At 40.7% G+C, this 18660-nt stretch overlaps 1 protein-coding gene across 9 annotated transcripts in view; it reads right to left on the reverse strand.

Moving 5' to 3' along the window:
• LOC138738542 (MORC family CW-type zinc finger protein 3-like) overlaps positions 1-18660 on the reverse strand; it is a 76181-nt gene that overhangs the window by 11511 nt on the left and 46010 nt on the right. For 7 of the 9 annotated variants that reach the window (XM_069888963.1, XM_069888959.1, XM_069888958.1 and 4 more), the window contains 5 exons: positions 12307-12435; positions 10959-11024; positions 10002-10056; positions 9316-9390; positions 7629-7831 (listed from right to left, as the gene is read on the reverse strand). In XM_069888963.1, coding sequence (XP_069745064.1) covers positions 7629-7831; positions 9316-9390; positions 10002-10056; positions 10959-11024; positions 12307-12435 — 528 coding nt within the window. The remainder of the gene's footprint in view (positions 1-7628; positions 7832-9315; positions 9391-10001; positions 10057-10958; positions 11025-12306; positions 12436-18660) is intronic. The other 2 variants (XM_069888960.1, XM_069888961.1) reach the window with 2 other exon arrangements.

Genomic DNA, 18660 nt, shown 5'->3' on the forward strand with positions numbered 1-18660 from the left:
TTGAGTTCATTGCAATTTTCTATATTCTTTTCGGGAATGAAGACACAGCTTAACTCTTACAGCTCTTGAGAAATTGTGGAAATCTTCCTTCTTGATGATTTGTGGTGGCGTGGTGATGACATGCCCACAGATCTATTGGATATGTACTTACAAGATTTATACCCATCAATGATGGAAGAATAAAAAATACATTTCCAAGGAAATGTGTATATGGATTTTAATAAGGAATTTAATAAGGTCCCTCATGAAACCTTGACTGTATAAATTCAGAATTGGCTTGCCTGTATAAGGCAGAGAGTAGTAATGGACGGAAAGTATTCTGCCTCAGGTCAGTGACGAATAGAGTTCTGCAGGGACCCCTGCCATGCGAATTTTTTGTAAATGACCTGGATGAAGAAGTAGACGAATGGTCAGTACGTTGGCAGATGGTATAAAGATTGAAGATGTTGTGGACAGTGTCAAAGGTTGTTGTAGGTTACAACAGGATACAATATAGACAGGATGCAGAGTTGGGTGGAAAAGAGGCAAATGGAGTTCAATCGGATAAGTGTGAGGTTATGAATTTTGGAAGGTCAAACTTGAAGGCAGAGTACATGATAACGGTAAGATACTTAAACAGTGTGGAAGAACAGTGGGACCTTTGGGTCCAAATCCATAGATCTGTTAAGGTTGCCATGCAGGTTGATAGGATACTTCAGAAGGCCTAAGGTATGTTGGACTTCATTAGTCGGGGGATTGAGTTCAGGAGTCATGAGGTAATGTTTCTTCTTTATAAATCTCTGGTGAGACCACCCTCAACTTATTGTGTTATATCTGGTCACCTCACTCCAGTAACGATGCAGAAGCTAATGAGAGGGTGCAGAGGAGATCTACCAGGACGATAGATAGATTGGAGCATGTGTTTTATGAGGCAAATTTTCTCTTTGGAATGAATAAGGATTAGAGGTAACTTAATAAATAGAGTCTACAAGATTATGAGAGGCATAGATTAGGCAGAGAACCAGCACCCTTTTCCCCAGGGCGGGAGTAGCAAACACCAGAGAGAGGAAAGTTTAGGGGAGACATCAGGGGCATATTTTTATTTTATAAAAAGAGTGCCTGGAATGCATTGCCAGGGATGGTGGTGGAGGCTGAAACAATAGGGGCATTTAAGGGAGGCAGGCACATGGATGAAAGAAAAATAGGTTATAAGAACACAAAAAATAGGAACAGGAGAAGACTGTGAAGCTTCCTCCACCATTCAATGAGTTCATGCCTGATCTGATAATCGGCTCATTGCCACCTAATTGCCTTTTCCTATATCCTTTAATTCTAATGCCAACCTCTATCCAACCTTGTCTTAAATATATTTACTGAGGTAGCTCCACTACTTCAGTGCATACAAAATTCCGCAGATTCACTCCCCCCCCCCCCCCCCCCGGGAAAACCAGTTCTAAATCTACTAGCCTGAATCTTGAGGCTAATGTCTCTTAGTTTTGGTCTCTTCTATCAATGGAAAACAACTTACCTACCTCTATCTTATCCATGCCTTTCATAATGTTTACGTTTCTATAAAATCCCCTCAGTTTTCTAAATTCCAGTGAGTATAGTTGCAGATGACTCAGTCACTCCTCATAGGCTTAGCCCCTCATTTCTGGAACCAACCTGCTCTCCACCACCTCCAAAGCCAGTACATCCTCTTCAAGTAACGAGACCAGAACTGCACACAGTACTCCAGATGCAGCCTCACCAGTACCTTCCACAGTTGCAGCATTAGCTCCCTGCTCCTAAACTCAATCCCTCCAGCAATGAAGGCTGACATTTCATTTGCCCTCTTGATAGCTTGCTGCACCTGCAAACCAACCTTTGCAATTCCTGTACAAGTACTCTTGTCCTTCTACACAGCAGCATGCTGCAATGCATTCCATTTAAATAATTCTCTCATCTTCCAGGTTTCCTTCCACAGTGGATAATTTACCAACATTGTACTCATAAGCCAGATCCTTCCCACTCATTTAGCCTATCCAGATCCTCTGAACAATTTGCTTTTCCACTCAATTTAGTGTCATCAGCAAACTTAGCTACACTACACTCTGTCCCCTCTTTCAGATCGTTTATATCTATATTGTGAATAGTTGCGGACCTAGCACCGATCCCTGCAGCATACCACTCACAACAGATTGCCAATCAGAGAAACATCCCTGTTCCCCAATTCTCTGCTTTCTATTGATTAACCAATCCTCTATCCATGCTAGTAAAACACGTAAGTCTGCAGACATCTTGGTTGACATACTTGGTCAAATTACGAAGAAGGTCTCAAGCCCAAAACATTAGTTTTATTTTTTTTAATCTTTGCTATATTGTTTGACCTGCTGAATTTCTCCAGCATTGTATTTTGACCTCTATCCATGCTAATACATCACCCTCAACTCTAAGCATCCTTATCTTATGTACGTCTTTCATGCGGCAACTTATTGATGCCTTCTGGAAATCCAGTTAAACAATATCCATCAGGTCTCCTCTATCTACCACACTCATTATATACTCAAAGAACTCCAGTAAATTTGTCAAACAACCTGCCTTTGCATGTTGCATCTGCCTGATGAATCCATTTCACTTAGGAGGTAGGGAGGGCTTCATTTTTTAGGGGGTGGGTATATTTAGGCGGCTCAACATCATAGGTCGAAGGACTTGCACTGTGCTGTAATGTCCTTGTTCTAATCAAAAGGCACATGTACAATTTAGAGAGGGACCTGTACATGGTGGTGATCTTTGGTAAATTCAGCTGTTAAGAGCATGGATTAGGGAGTGAAAATTGAAAAAGATTTGATAACCTAAAATAAAACAGCTGCTGTGCAGCCTCCATTCATCTTGTGAAGAAGGAACTTGTGGAAATCATCAGAAAATTGGGAGGCTTGTAATGTGCTCAACCTAAACATCACGAAAAGAGTTATTGGAAATTAGGCCAATCCAGCAAAGGAAGCTTGAAGGTTTCATTGGAAGAGGCAGTGCTGTAATTCGAACATAAAAATGTTCTGAACGCAGGACATAGGCAGGTAGCATGAAAATACGCATGTGGAGGTTGGCACAAACGTTGATCACAAGATGTTCAGAGCTATGACAAAGATCATAAACTAGAGCAGCCATTCTCAATGGGTTTTTTGGGTATTCCGCCCCCCCCCCCCCCCCGACTCTGCTCAAAGTTTATAGGCCCCTTCCCTGTGAAGGAGTTAAGTTTAGTTGGTTTCTTCCGTGCTTCTTTCCTACTGACTACATAAAAAACAAAAATAAATTATGATTTCAGTCTGTGGCCCCCCCAGGGTGGCTGTATGGTCCCTGTTGAGAATGATTGAACTAGAGCATGTTAATTGCAGAGAGAAGGAGGGAAAGCCATCAAGGACCAGATGACAGGTCCTCAGCCATCATGTGTATCAAGAAAATTCCTGCAGAAATATATAAAGTTAAAATACTACAAAGTGGATTCCTGATGAATTAGTGTGAAACTAAAATCCACATTGTGAAAAGAGGGACCAAAAGATTGAATTCTGGAGAAGCAGAAAATTTAGGGAGGGAATTCTTGGCTCTAAAACTTATATGGCTGAAGAATAAAGGTAGCAATAATGGGATAAAAAGACTGCGGAGATAATCATGGACTAAGGATTGAGGAATATAATTGGAACACATCTACACAGAGCCATGTCAGATTTGGAGAAGTTATTTAGACAGAATGGGAGGAACATTAAGGTGATAATTCTAGGGAGCCAATTTAGATTAATGACCATAGAAATAAGAATTGATCAGAGCTCAGAGTTGTTAGCAAATGCTGGCAGAGAATGGGTTTAAAGTTTACAGCTGATCAATATAGTAAAATGCAGCAAAAACATTCATTTAATTTGTTTAACCATATGTACCAATAAGACCATTTAGATTATTTCCATATGAAGACCGTGTCTTTTTTTTTCTTTTAGTAGCAAGAAAATGCAGATACAAAAGTGCTGGCTAATGATTCATTTTTCTTAAAATAACCTACAGATCTGCTCATTATTTTTATTTTTTTACGTGTAACCACATAAATTGGCAATTAACTCATTGAAACACACACAAGACCATGAAACATAGGAGGAGAAATGGGCTATTCAGTCCACCATTAAATCATGAGCTTATCTATTTTCCCCACAGCCTTGATGCCCTGTCTAATCAAGAGCCTATCTCTCCCTTAAATACATCCAACAAGTAGGCCTCCATAATCACCTGTGGCAAACATTTCACAGATTCACCATCCTCTAATCCTTGAAATTAGTTCTGTTTCAAGTGGACACCCTTCAATCTTGAAGCAATGCCCTCTTGTCCTGGACTCTTCTCATCATGGGAAACAAACTTTCTATAGCTATTTTGAAACATTTTAAACGTTGACAGACATGGACAATGAGATCACTCTCATTCTCCAAAATTCCAATGAGTACACCCAAGAGCCATCTTATGATAACCCTTTCATCTGGAATCATCCGAACCTCCTCTGAACCCTCTCTATAAAGTCAGCGCATTTTTTCTTCCAAAACTGCTCTCAATACTCCAAAGCGAGGTCTCACCGGTGCCTTATAAAACCTCAACATCATATAACACCAAGTATGTGACAGATGAGAAGAGGAAGTTTGAAGTTTTCAAATTGTTAATCACATAACTAGACAGACACCCCATTCCATTTCTTTCTTCGAAACTTCAAAGTTGCACAGGAAGAAACAAACAGCACACATTAACTCAGAAAACTGATCTTCCCATGCTTTCTTACAGAATCCAATGAGCAAGACAAGTAAATGTCTTGCTTAAATAATGCCCTGGGCATAAACTGAATCTGCAATTTTTCATAATAATTCTTCAGGGACATTAATGCAGCACAAATAAAATTAGTCAACATAATGGCATGCTAATAAACATACCAAGGTGAGTTCATATTTGTACTGTTACAGAAAGATATGCATTAACTGTGCAAAATCAAGCTAGTCTATTGTATGGAATATCAAGGAAAACCGATCATGTAAACAACTTGAGACTGATCTTATGGTCATCATGTCAGCAGATTGAATGGTGTGCTCAACTTTAAACCTTCAAAACCATTCTCTGCTAACATATAAATTATCCCAAGAAAGCTTTAATAAAACTTGCAAATTAGTTCACAACTTGTGCAGTTACATGCCAAAAGAAAACAAAAACAAGCAATTTGTGCTGATTCACAACTCACTGGAAGTCTCCTCAATTCTTCCTCTGGTGTATCATTAGGGGTTTACAAACTGCGGCTCCTCGGGGCCCACGTTTCCTACCTGTTAGTTGGGGCCCTGCAGCTCCTTACATACTGGGCTCTAAATTGGCTGGGCAGCCATCTATTGATTATAAATTGAGCAGCAGGAGCTACACAGTACGTCTACATGGGTTGGCAATGCACCTCTGAGCTTTTTGCCAACCTGTGCAGTTTTTTTTTAATTCAACCCAGCAGCTGTGGCCTGTTCATGGGTAGATAACCTGCCAATTTGGCAGGTTAAACTCATGTTACAATCCAATTGGTAAACCCTAAATGACTACATAGGGGCTGCCTCCTACACCCACAATAAGCTTGTCAACTTCCTCCACTTCAAGGCCAACTTCCATCCAAATCTCACCTGGCCCGACTCCAACAACAATCTCCCCTTCCTGGATCCCTCGGTCTCCATCTCGGAAGACAATGATTCCACTGACAATATCACACTCCCACAACTACCTTGACTATACTTCTGCAAGGATTCTCTCCATCTCTGCTGCATCTGTTCCCAAGATTAGGTCTTCCAGTCCAGATCTTCCAAAATGTCTGCCTTCTTCCACAAACATGGCTTCCCCTCCACCACCATCAACTCGGCCCTCCATATCTCCTCCATTTCCTGTTTATCTGCCCTGGCCCCCTGCCCTCAGACACAACAAACATAGAATCCCCCTTATCCTCACGTACCATCCCATCAGCCTCCGCATGCAACACATTATCCTCTGGAATATCTGGCACTTACAAGACGATCCCATTACCAGACACATCTTCCCTTCTCTGCCTTCCATGGGGACCGCTCCCTCCATGACTCCCTCATGCACTCATCCATCCCCACCAATCACCCCCCTGGCACCTTCCCCTGTGGGGAAGAGGTGCCACACGTGCTCACACCTCCTCCCTCACCACGTTCCAGGGCCCTAAACAGGCCTTTCAAGTGAAGCAACACTTGTGTATCCGCAAGACTGATTTACTGCATCCGGTGCTCCTTTGTGGCCTTTTCTACATCTGAGAGATGGCGCAGATTGGGAAATCACTTCGCTGTGCATCTTCGCTCCATCCGCAGCAGTGACTGAGACCTCCCAGTAGCCAACATTCCCCTACTCACATGTCTGTCCATGGCCTTGTGTACTATCCCATCAAGACCACCCGCAAATTGGAGGAACAACACCTGATTTTCCGTCTGATAGCCGACTTTTCCGGTTTTTGCTATCCTGCTCTCCTCTTCTCCTTACCCTTCCCCTTTCTAGTTCTCCTCCATCCCTTCCCCCTCCCTTCACCTAGCCATGTCTCCTCCCCTTGATCGCTACTGTCCCTTCCCTCCCTTCTCCACCCATCATCTCTACCTTTGTGACCACACCTACCCCCCCCCCCAACTCTTTCATTCAGATGCCTGCTGACATTTTTCCATACCCTGGGCTCAAGCCCAAAACATCAGTTATGTATTTTTACCTTTGCTATATAAAGGACACTGTTTGATCAGCTGAGTTTCAACAGCATTGTTTTTTTCATTCAACCTCGATATCTACAGATTTTCATGTTTTACTTTTCACTGTATACCCTACCTTCCATGTACAAATTACTGAACAATCTGTGTAACTAGTAAGCCAGGAGTTTACAGTTGTTTGAAAATTGATGAGTACCTACCATAAATGTGAATGAAACATAATATGACATTGAAAGACTATTTGAAAATAAAATGATCGAAATAAGAGATGCCACTCAAACTTGGACAGTCACAGAAAGAGAACATGTGAAACTGATCAGAAAGAAGCTTCTACTGGATGTCCTATAGATTTAAACAAGGAAGTTATTTTTCTCATTAACAAAATATTTCTCTTTCTGCATCTAATTTCATCATTTTCTTCATCATATCACTGGTTCCTCTCAGTACGATTAAATTCTATTAGTTGAAGAAGACAATTTATCCCATTGCCCATCAAGTTCCAAAGATGTCCAGTTGATTTTACCACTTTCCTATTAACTTGCCATTAAAAATAACAAAGTCTCAAGAGTGAGGGGGGGGGGGGAGAATAAATCCAATGGTAATTGTTCACATACTGGATCTTTATGTATGACTAAGAATAAAAACAGAATTCTGGAACAAAGAGCATCAGTGGAGTTCTTCCAGCAGATTGTGATCAGCTTCAGATTCTAGTGACTGCAGTCTCCTGTGTGTCTTCTGGAACAAAGTAGATCATCGAAACACAGGAAGGTTATTGCAATACCCCTTTACATTAGCAACGATGAGAAGAGTTACGTGCACCTGGACCAGTTTAATGCCATTAAAACTAATGTTCGGGTTTTAATGTACAACTATGACGTATCTTATTACATGAACAGTCTTCAAAACATGACTAACCTTTGACCATCAGTTGACTTTTGTGGACATGACAGTGATTTAACTTCCATAATTTGAAGATTACTCAAGGGAGATGCTGAAGGAATGGACGACTTGCTTTTTGAACCCGGCGACACTTTCACAGAGACCCACTTAGTCATTTTCTGGGGAGTCAAAGTTACTTTATTCATCTCAGGAGATCCTTTTCCCCCAGCTAAATGAAGCTGAAAGTTGTATACATATATTTTTAAGATTATGAGCATACATGTGTCAAGTATTTACCTTCAGAACGTAACTGCTGCTTTAACTACTATTAAACAAAAACAAAGGTTGATTACTTTTATAATTAATTCTTCTCTTAAAAATAATTCTGGTTTAGCCACATGTAAAAAAGGCAGAGGTCCTCAAATCCATCATCAGTCTGATGAGCAAGGCCAGTGAAATTGGGTGTCACAGTTTTGGCAGAACACTTCATTTCTTTCCATCTGAATGTTAACAAGTAATAAGTCCATGCAGTGAGGAAAGATTGCAAATACATCCCATGTTAATAAACATGGAACATTATTGCATGCAACTCAGTCAACAGGACCCCAAAGTCTGTGAAAATCAAACATTTTTCCCACAAGCCATTTTGCATAAGTCAGGGATCCTGTTTCCTTTCTTCAGCTGATTGTGGGTTCAAATACAACAGAAAACACTCGAGCACATAAGCCTACACTGGTCATTCAATGCAGAATTGAAAATCTCCTATACCATACAAGGTACTGTCTTTCAAATAAAAGGAGGAGACCAATTCCACTTAAATTTGTAACCATTTGCCTCTATTTGTAATGGAAATAATCCATTACAAATTATTTGATCACTATCCTTCATAATTTTGACAATTATTACAACTCTCTTAGGGGAGGAGGAATTTTGAATTTTGCATCTTGAACAGAACTCCAACTGAAGTTTCTTGGCCAATGCCCAATAAAACAGAATTTGATCTGCTTGATTACTTCGTTGCCAATTCAGCTTTCTCCTCATGGTAAGTAAGTGAGAAGCAGCAACAAATTATACTTTTTCTGGTTATGAATAAACATGAGTGGGCAAGATGAAATTCTCCATTAACATTTTGATCTTCAATTCATACAATCAGGAAATGTTGGCAAAAGACATGATCCACACGTGAACTATGGTTTGCTAGCTTAATCAATGCAAAATTTGACATTGATGCGAAAGATAAGTTAGTCTGAATAGCTCATTCTTACATTTTATTTTTGTGTTGCTAAGAGGTTTATCAGCTGTGGTTTTCAATCAGCGACAGATTATCCAATTACAACTGATTTTTAAAAATGTGCCAATCTTTCTATTAGTTGAAGATGAGAGGCACACAAAGATAGCAGGTAACTAAGAAACTAAGTCATACAAAGGATTGAATCCCAGTTAATGAGGAATCAGTTGATTTTTACCCAAGTTGGAAGTCATGATATGCATAAATTAATCAGGGTATCAATTGCTATCAGTGCCTTCTGCTGAAACATGACATGTAGTCATTACCTGATAACCCGATCGTATCTGTCTGCAAAGCTCTTCGTAAACAAATAGCATGCGGTCAAATGTTCAGAGTCATGTATGAAAACAGATTATTTTGGAGATTTTCTAGAGATGTGCACATACAAGAATTTGTACCTATTGCATGTTAAATATTCAAATGTGACACCTTTACCTGTAATCTCTCCTGCTCCCTTTGAAGAGCTCTGGCTTCCCGACCATAACTATGTATCAATTTCTGTAAGTTTGGCTGTGGATCCAAAACAAAAAGTCAATTCACTTTATATTTTTGCTCTTATTTAAGGAATCTATTTTAGTTCCTTTTAATCCATTGCTGCTCATATCTTTCCCTTTAATTGGTTGCATGATTTCCTAACCAGCACTACCAAATTAAATGAAATGGTCATTTTGTTTTTAGGACTATTTAATGACATTAATAACATCTTGAATTTGGAGATTCCACCAAGCTATGGGTTTTACTGAATGCATTTCACACAAAATGATCTAAAAGTAGTTCAAAAGAACAAGCAAGAAATATTGCTCGCACAAACAGGAAAGGTTCAAGGATAAATATGCTGGAAGCTAGCACCAACCAATCAAGTTTATTCCAGCTTTCACATATCACCCTTCACAATGCCAAGAGATGGATGAAACAGAAGCGAGTTAACTTCCCAAAGGAACACAGGATTTACAGAGCCTCCCAAATAACGAGAATGTGTTAAATGACAACATCAAGATGAAAAAGCAGACCGTTTCAGACACGTGGAAACATCTGTATTTGCTTCGCATTCATCTTCAAGAGCACTTTGCACAAATTTAGATTAAAAATTGATAAATCAGACAAACAATAAGTTGGCTCACCTGTGCGCTGACATTCACAGATTGGAATGTTGTCTTCCCACGACTTTTCTGTCCTCTGGAATACATGCAATGAGGGAACACATCTTAAAATTAGTTTATAGACATTTCATGATGGTCTCAAAACTGATGAAATGCCTCCAAAACGGTCTTATTTGTAGAACACTAGCAGAAATTGCTACAGGTTCTTCACAGTTCTTCTGACAAAACAGCCAGCAATATTTCCTTAAGTCAATTAGCATTTATAGTGGATTTTAACATGTGGTATCTGTTCTCAAAAACCTCAATCAAGTGACTTTTCTTCATTTGTCTAACTCACTAGTTTATAGAGGCTAATCAACTGTGAGAACCATCACACAAAATTCAGGAGGATTTTTAAAAAAAACTCTAGATGCTTTCTGGAACTAAAACAGAATGCTGGAAGAACTCAGCAGGTCATGCTACATCTGTGGAAACAAATGTGGTATACTGACATTTCAAGTCAAAACCTTGCATCAGATTGCTAGAGAAGACATGTGCAGGAAATGAAATGGTCATGCTCACTTCATCAACTATGGCAGCCTTGATCAGTCCCTGTGCAAAGGACTGGAGGCTGAATTGACCCCGAGAGGGAATCCAAAGAAGGTAGTCTCTTAAAAGGCTAAAATTGTTCACAATCTTCAAAACATACTCTTTATCCCTTTCATTCACAAAAAAATATTCTGGAATCTGAAGGCCATCTTCATCACTACGCTTTGCAGTTGAAACTTTTGCTTCGTAATTTTCAAGTCACAAACAACAGAGGAGGAGAAATTATGGAATCAGCGGTTCTCCACTGCCTGGCTGAAATGTATGTTCATGAATTATGTTCAACATTGCAGCAAAATTGAAATGTGAAGGTTCCATACGCTTGATAATATATCAAGGACTTAGTAAAGCATTATAATGATGTTAACCCTTTCATCAATGAGAGATACTTACTTCTTTTTATATGTTTTCTGATAACCTTCAGGACCTTCTTCAGGTTCTTCTGGGACACTGCAACTCCTAATAATTTTTTTAAAAATTAAATTTTTAAAATTAAATTTTATTTACAGCATGGTAGAAGCCAATTCTGGCCTTTTAAACCCATGCCACCCTGTGTGTGTTTTGGAGGGTGGAAGGAAACCGTGGCACCCAGGGAAAACCCACAGACATGGGCAAATGTATAAATAGCACCAGATTCTAATCCGAGTCACTGGCACCGTGTAATAGTATCACCACTACATTAACCATGCCTGTTAATTAAACTTAAATATGAAAAAAGCAAAATTATAGTAATGCACAGAAACTGAAAGAAATTATTTTATGAGAATTTCCACAAAATGATTGGGTGATGACATATCTGCTGCTTTTGGATGTTGACAAATTTTTGCAACATTATATTTAATTTAAACTTCCATTATCTGTAATTTTCATTTTCATCTCCTGTACTTGGAAAATGGAAGTTCATAAAAGGTGGCAACTGTTTCCCCCTTCAGAAAGTAATTTAAGATAACTTTCACCAATGTACCCACTTGGAATGGATCATTTACAGTACAGGAATTACACAAAAATACTGCTTTCTACATTACCATTTTCAAGACCAAACAATGATATTTAAAGACTTGAAAGGATCCATAACAATACAATACAAGGTAAGGGAATGTATAATTGAGTATATTATTTGAAAGTGCACTCATTGCAGACACAACTACATTTTTTTTCCAAAGAAGAAACAAAAGACTGCAGTCTAGACTATGGAAGAAAAACAAACGCTGGAAGAATTCAGGTCTATCAGCATCTGTGGAGGCTAAATGAATGCATCAACGTTTCAGGTTGACATCCTGCATCAGGACTGAAGGGAGGAAAGAGGAAAGATGGCCAGTGGGTGACAGATGGAATGAAGCTTTAAGCAAATACTATAATGTTCATCTGTAATACTATAATTTTCCATCTGTAATACAAGGAAAATACGTTCCAGCTAATGCAAGTCAAGTGTTTTGTGCATACTTATTTCATCAGTTAGAATGGGTCATAGTACTTCTCCAGTCAACTGATTTTTTTAAAATTAGGTAGATAACTGGACTTGGAAGCCAAATGCATCAAACAAAACTAAGCCTGATGCCAACACCAGCAAGAGATAGAGCCAAGAGGTTTTGTACTGTCTAATTAATGCCAGTATTGAGTGTTCTTCCTGATTATCTTATCTTTCACAATACAGTTCATCCAGAAGTGCAGTACAATGAGCTACAACGTTCACGTAAGAGGATAAATAGGTAGGTGGTCATCCAAACGATTGCCTCCTTACTTGTGGTTTGGGTCTTGATTCATGCTACAAAACCATTTTTCAGGAAGCATATCTGGATCGATATCATCTGAAAGCTTTCGCCATTTTAAACAGCTATCACACTGAACCCAGACTTGATCAGGACGTTTCCTACGAAGAGAAAATGAAAATAAATTCAAAGTTGAAGTGCAAAGCTACAATAACAAAAAAAAAATGCTTCATCTCATTTACCAGATGTTCTCCCTTGTAGGTGGCTCCAAGCAAGTCAGACAATCACCATAAATGATACCTCAAGGAAGGTGAAAGCAAAATATTGAAACACCTCATTTGATTAATTTGTTGTGTGGTCATTTTATTTGAATCTTTTATGCTTTTTACACAGAAATCCTGCAATATTGCTGTAAAGAAGGCCAGGCATTAAGCCAGCTTTACACTGAACCAAAACAAAGCCAGAATAATGCTGGGTCAGTGCATCATTTTACATAGCAAGTCGGCATTCCAGGAGCAAATGAGGTGGAACGTGTAACACAACAACGCTGGCATCTAGTGTCAAGTATAACATACCATATTTGACGGCATGTTAGACTCACTTTATTCCCCCCCAAAAAATGGTTCAAAAATATTCCCCCGCTCTTGTATGTGAAGTTGAAATTAGGGCTGTCAGTGGGGTGTGGGGGGGGGGGGGGAGCGTGGCAGTGGTATTAGAGTGGGGGCTGATAGCAGGCTGTCAAAGACTCTCCAGGCAGCCCACTGTCGCACTGGTCATTGTTATGTTGAGAAAGGGTCAGGTTTGAGGGAGACAAGTCTGGATTTATTAACACACAATTACTAGAAGAGCGTGGGAAAATCATAACAGGAATAAAATACACATGTGCACAATTTATAAAGGAGCATGGGAAAATACATGCTCAATTTAATAAAATGTACACGCACAATTTATAAAAGAGTGGGAAAATCTACTGCAAGTATTAATGTATTACAGTGGATTTCAAACTTTTTCTTTCCACTCACATACCATCTTAAGTAATCCTTTTGTCATAGGGTGCTCTGTGATTAGTAAGGGATTGCTTAAGGTGGTATGTGAGTGGGAAGGGAATATTGAGAACCACTGCTCTAGACCCAATTGTTCCTGAAATATTTTGCCTGAAAAAAATTGTCATTGTCGCATTTCCTCTGGAGTTATAAACCGTTCACATATCGAGTCCATAAGGTACGATTAAAACAATGGTTTTCAAACTTTTTCTTTCTATTCACATACCACCTTAAGTAATCCTTTGCTAATTACTGCTGCTAACTATCATTGGGGGCTGGTGGTGGGCTGTCGGCAGCTCAAGGGGCAATGGACTTCAGACTGTTCAAACTGAAGACAAACCCACAGACCAGCTTGTCACAGCACAAGGTGACTAGAGACACATGGGACAGTGGGATCAGTGTGGGGGTTGGCCTTTTATCACAATGCCACTCCATAACACTAATCTCGTCTCCCTTAATATCTGAAGGTCTGTCAGTGATGGTCTTGAATGGCCTAATTGAGCATTCATACCCTTCTATAGAATTCAAGATTCAGTCCCCTTTGATACATACTTTTTATCTTGTTCATGAATGATCAAGCCCAACAGCCACCCCACAGCTGTCCTGTCAAAACCATGAATTACCGGTATGTACTTATGAATTAAATCATCTATTCTGGTGAGTCTAGTAGAGGATGCATCACTATTTGACCACCAGCTATTTTCATCTCCAGCTCCAGCCATTTCATCTCCAGCTCCTTTGAGACTTCTGCATCTATGGGAGCATGCACAAACATCCGAGATGGGCTAAACCCCAAGTGCCTGGCGGTCAGGTATTCCCTAGTGAACTACTCGTTATCAGTCAGATCTTTGCTGTTTAATTGAGGGTCAATCTGGCAGACCTAGAGACAAATAACAGGTATTTGTGAGTACTCAAGGTATGTTTAATTGCTTCATTGGTGCAGAGATAAGAGAGCTGGGCTTGCTTCAAAGCTTCTCATCACCTTTGGAGTCTGTCATTGCCATTTTTATACATGTGGACCAGAGTTGTGCCAATGTAAGTAAAATAAACCATTATGAGGCTGAGAAACAAGAATAAATCAGTAAAGTCATCACCCAATCCTAAGGATAACCAAAATCAACAGCTTGGAACATCACTGAGAAGGAAGAACATACTGGTGAGCTCAGTAATCGCAAGGGGACTGTTATTCCAAAGAAGATCTCCACTGCTGATGGCAGAAGAATTCACATTGCAATGAAGAAAAATCCCCAAACGTATGTCCAACAGATTAGAAAGACTCTTCACGAGGCAGGTGTGGATATGTCAATTACTGCTGTCCTCAGAAGACTTCATGAACAGAAATGCAGAGGCAACAATACAAAATGCCAGGCCGCAGAAAGGATGGCAAGATTATGTTTGCCAGTAAGTATTTAAAAGAGACTATGATTCTGGAAAAGTGTCTTGTGGACAGAAGAGACCAAGATTAACCTGTAACAGAGTGATGGCAAGAGCAAAGTGTGGAGATGTAAAGAACTCCCCAAGATTCAAAGCATACCACCTTTGCCTTGGTTTATATTATAATCAAAGTTTCAGACTCGAGACTTTGTTAAGGTATGAGCAAAAAGTAGGCAGGTATCTGAATAAAGAGGTGAGGGTATGTAATGGAAGATTTAAACCATGTTTAAATCTCTTGGTGCCTGCCACATTGACCACCGCCAGTGGGCTGATATCGCCTCCAACCGTGCATCTTGGCGCCTCACAGTTCGGCGGGCAGCAACCTCCTTTGAAGAAGACCGCAGAGCCCACCTCACTGACAAAAGGCAAAGGAGGAAAAACCCAACACCCAACCCCAACCCACCAATTTTCCCCTGCAACCGCTGCAACCGTGTCTGCCTGTCCCGCATCGGACTTGTCAGCCACAAACGAGCCTGCAGCTGACGTGGACATTTACCCCCTCCATAAATCTTCGTCCGCGAAGCCAAGCCAAAGAAAAAAGAAGAAACCGAATTTCTTACTTTTGCAGCCTTTGCTTCTGCAAGGCCGAGAACCTGCTTGTTGCAAATGAATTAGTAGACATTATCTAAATTTACACTATGGGGCCCAGGGATGCATATGAATCAGTAGACATTATCCAACTTCCACCACGAGGCCCAGAGATGCAGTTGTCTTTTGTTGGTCGCAGACTGTCAGGAGACTTTGAAGATAATTAAATCATTTGTTCAAAGAGATAAGATCTGAAGTAAACAACTTTTGGGTAATATAAGCCATGGTCCCACTGCTGAAGTTTGACACTCTCCAAGAGGTGGCAACATCTCTCAGCAAGAAGAACTTCAAGACTCCAGCTAACGTCCGGGTAGAGGGAGGTGGAGAAGCTGCTACCGGCGCACCGACAACCTACTACAAGTGTGCAGTCGTTGCCTCGCTTCGGCAGTTGGGACCAGTCCAGGCGTTGATAAGTATAATTGGGAAGGGCTTGCATATTGTAGTGTGAATTCAGCTTTAGATTTAGTAATAAAGCCTTGTATAAACTGAACTGCTCTCGGTGTGTGTGTCTATTTTCTTTCGGTAGCTCAAACACTGTGACCAATCTAAAACGAACAAAATGAAAGGTATAAGTTTACCCAAGACAGGGTAGGAGGGCAGAAAAGGGTAGGGGGAAAAAGCACATGCCAACACCCAAGAGGCCATAGTTGATTTTTGAAAGGAGGGCATGACAAAGGCAAGAACAGATCAGGTTGGGGGGTAGAGCTCTGTATATTCAGAGCAAGAGGAAAGGAGACCGAAGGATAGGGAAAGAGAGACAGAAGGGGTCTTAGAGAAGTCAATGTTAATGCCATTTGTATGGATGGTCTCAGACTGAATATGAGGTGTTGTTCCTCCAATTTGCAGTTGGCAGTGAATGAGATCATGGGCATGCATGTCAGCATAGGAATGAAATGGGTTGCCACTGGGAGATCCCTGCCATTACAGATGGTCAGTGCGATGGTGCTCCATGAAGCAATCCCAGTCTGTGCTCTGTCTCTTTAAGGTAGAGGAGGCCACAGTAGGTGTACCCCACAATACCCCAGCCCTCTCTTTCTCTTTCCCTATTACTGTCTCCTTTGCTCCAGCTTGGCATTCACAGATCCGATCACCTCATGTTTTCTCTCTTGCCCTCAATCCATGTCCACTTATAGCTTCTTGGCTGTTGCCTCCTTCCCTGCCCCTTCTTCCCTCCCCCCCACCCTAGCTTTTTATTCAGCACCACCAGGCTGAGGAACAGCTTCTTCCAAAGGGCTGTGAGAATGCTCAACAACCAAAAGAACTGCTCACACTAACTAACCATCTGAACTCTCATATTCACAAAACTATATGCTTGTCCTGAATACAAATTGTTTGTTTGTTTGTGTGCAATGTCGGTTGTGTATCTGCGTGAATTGCACAAAGGACTGGAGAACATCATTTCATCAGATTGTACTTGTTGAAATTAGATGACAATATGTAGAGAATTATGGGAAGGGGGCATCTTCTGTGGTAAGTAGGCCAACAAAGAGTTATTGTAGATTAAGCAGTCTGCAGCTGGAAAACATAGTATGACTGGAATGCTGGGTTGTAAATCATAGAACCTGCAAAGAAAAACAGAAGTAGCGGTATCTACAAACGAAGGTTGAGGAATATTTGGCAACGGTAGAGGATCAATAAAATGGCCAAATATAATCGGAACTAAGTGACACTGGGGACCTATCGTCAGGCATGGCACCCTATTCTTGTAGAATGGTGAGGGTGAAGAATTGGAAGATTCCTTGTGGGTAAGAATACCCTCCATGCACCCAAGCAGCCACAACACCTGTCCGTCACTGCCACTCCAAGACCTGGAGCAAATACCCCAAGCTCTTCTCTCGCTACTTACAATGAAGTAGGAGGAGGAGTAGCTGAACGTGGTTTTACACTCAGCTTTGATGGAGAATTGTTGCTCCTCAAGCACTTTTGTTTATGTATTGATATTGTGTAGGATGTGAGGAAGAAGGGGTTAAAAAGCTGGAAGTGAATGTACCATTAGCAGCAATTCGAAACCTGCCCTCTAGAGTACTTCACTCATAATGGAATGAATCTCCTTTTTCATGAACAGCTGCACTTCAATGGGGCAGGGTTGATTCTTGAAGAGTCTGAAAGCACCAGGGAGCATTCTTTAACTGACAGAGAAGACTTCTAAAGAGCACTGATATGCTAACATGCTACAATGTATCTGAAACAAAGACAAGATGTGTTTCACTAGAGCTTTGTAGAATTAGCAGATCAAGTAAGATCACAGGTTGATGATCGTAAAAGCCAATTCATGCAGCGACTCCACAACTATTGGACATAAAAGCGACAGTCAAGAAATGGGGTTCCACTCCTTCAGCGGTTACAGTCCCACTTGCAGTCTCAGAATCACATCAAAAAGCCAGTGGACTTCCAAACAATGAAGAAACCGCTTGGAGGCTATCAATATCAGACGTTTGATTAATCAGAAGAAGATTTTAATTTGATTGTGAACAACTGCTAAAACTACAATACCAAGGATACAATATTTTACCCTGTTGCAATTAGCCTAATAGAGCAAGAAAGTGCAGTACTGAAATATGCCCACAGGCAGGCAGAGAAAATTAATTTTGGTTATGAAACAGGGATGCATGAACCTAAACGAGTGCCACCAGAAGATGCACGTCAGCTTTTCTGGGAGGAAGAAGTGGATTGGCTGCTGGTGCCCAAAAACAGATTACGCATGGCATTCCCTAAAGAGAAATCAATACAGTGGGAGAGGCGACACCCTTCCATCATCCCCTCTTTGCACAACAAGCTGAACTCTTTGCTCTAACATGCGACTGCATTAAAGGAAAGGATGTAACCTGACAATGTGTGCTTGGAGCTGCCCGTGATTTTGGTGCGTTGTGCCACCATCATAGATTCTTGACTTCCTTAGGTGCTCCTTTTCAAACTGCGACGTTTGTGTCTAATCTGCTGGCTTCTCTGTCCCAACCCTCCCACCTGGCAATAATTACGTGTGATGCACACTCTAAAGCCTAGGACCTCATTTCCCTTGGGAAAGCCCATGCTGATACAACTGCAAAGGCTCCTGTATCCTTGGACCCCTTACTGTCCATTCAGATGGAGACAAACAACTGTTGAATAGACCGGCCTTGGCTGACATGGGAGTGTATTAAAATTTCAGGGAGATGCCCCTGCAAATCAAATTGAACTATGGAAATAGCAGGGGTGCACCAGAAATCCAGAGTCTCTGTTATGGACCATCCCTGCTGGACAAGTTTGTGTACATGAAGCATTTTTACCTGTGTTGCTGTGATAGTACAGATCTATCACCAATGTACATAGTGTATATAGTTA

Source organism: Narcine bancroftii, chromosome 7, assembly GCF_036971445.1.
Source record: "Narcine bancroftii isolate sNarBan1 chromosome 7, sNarBan1.hap1, whole genome shotgun sequence".
In the NCBI taxonomy this organism is placed as follows: Eukaryota; Metazoa; Chordata; class Chondrichthyes; order Torpediniformes; family Narcinidae; genus Narcine; species Narcine bancroftii.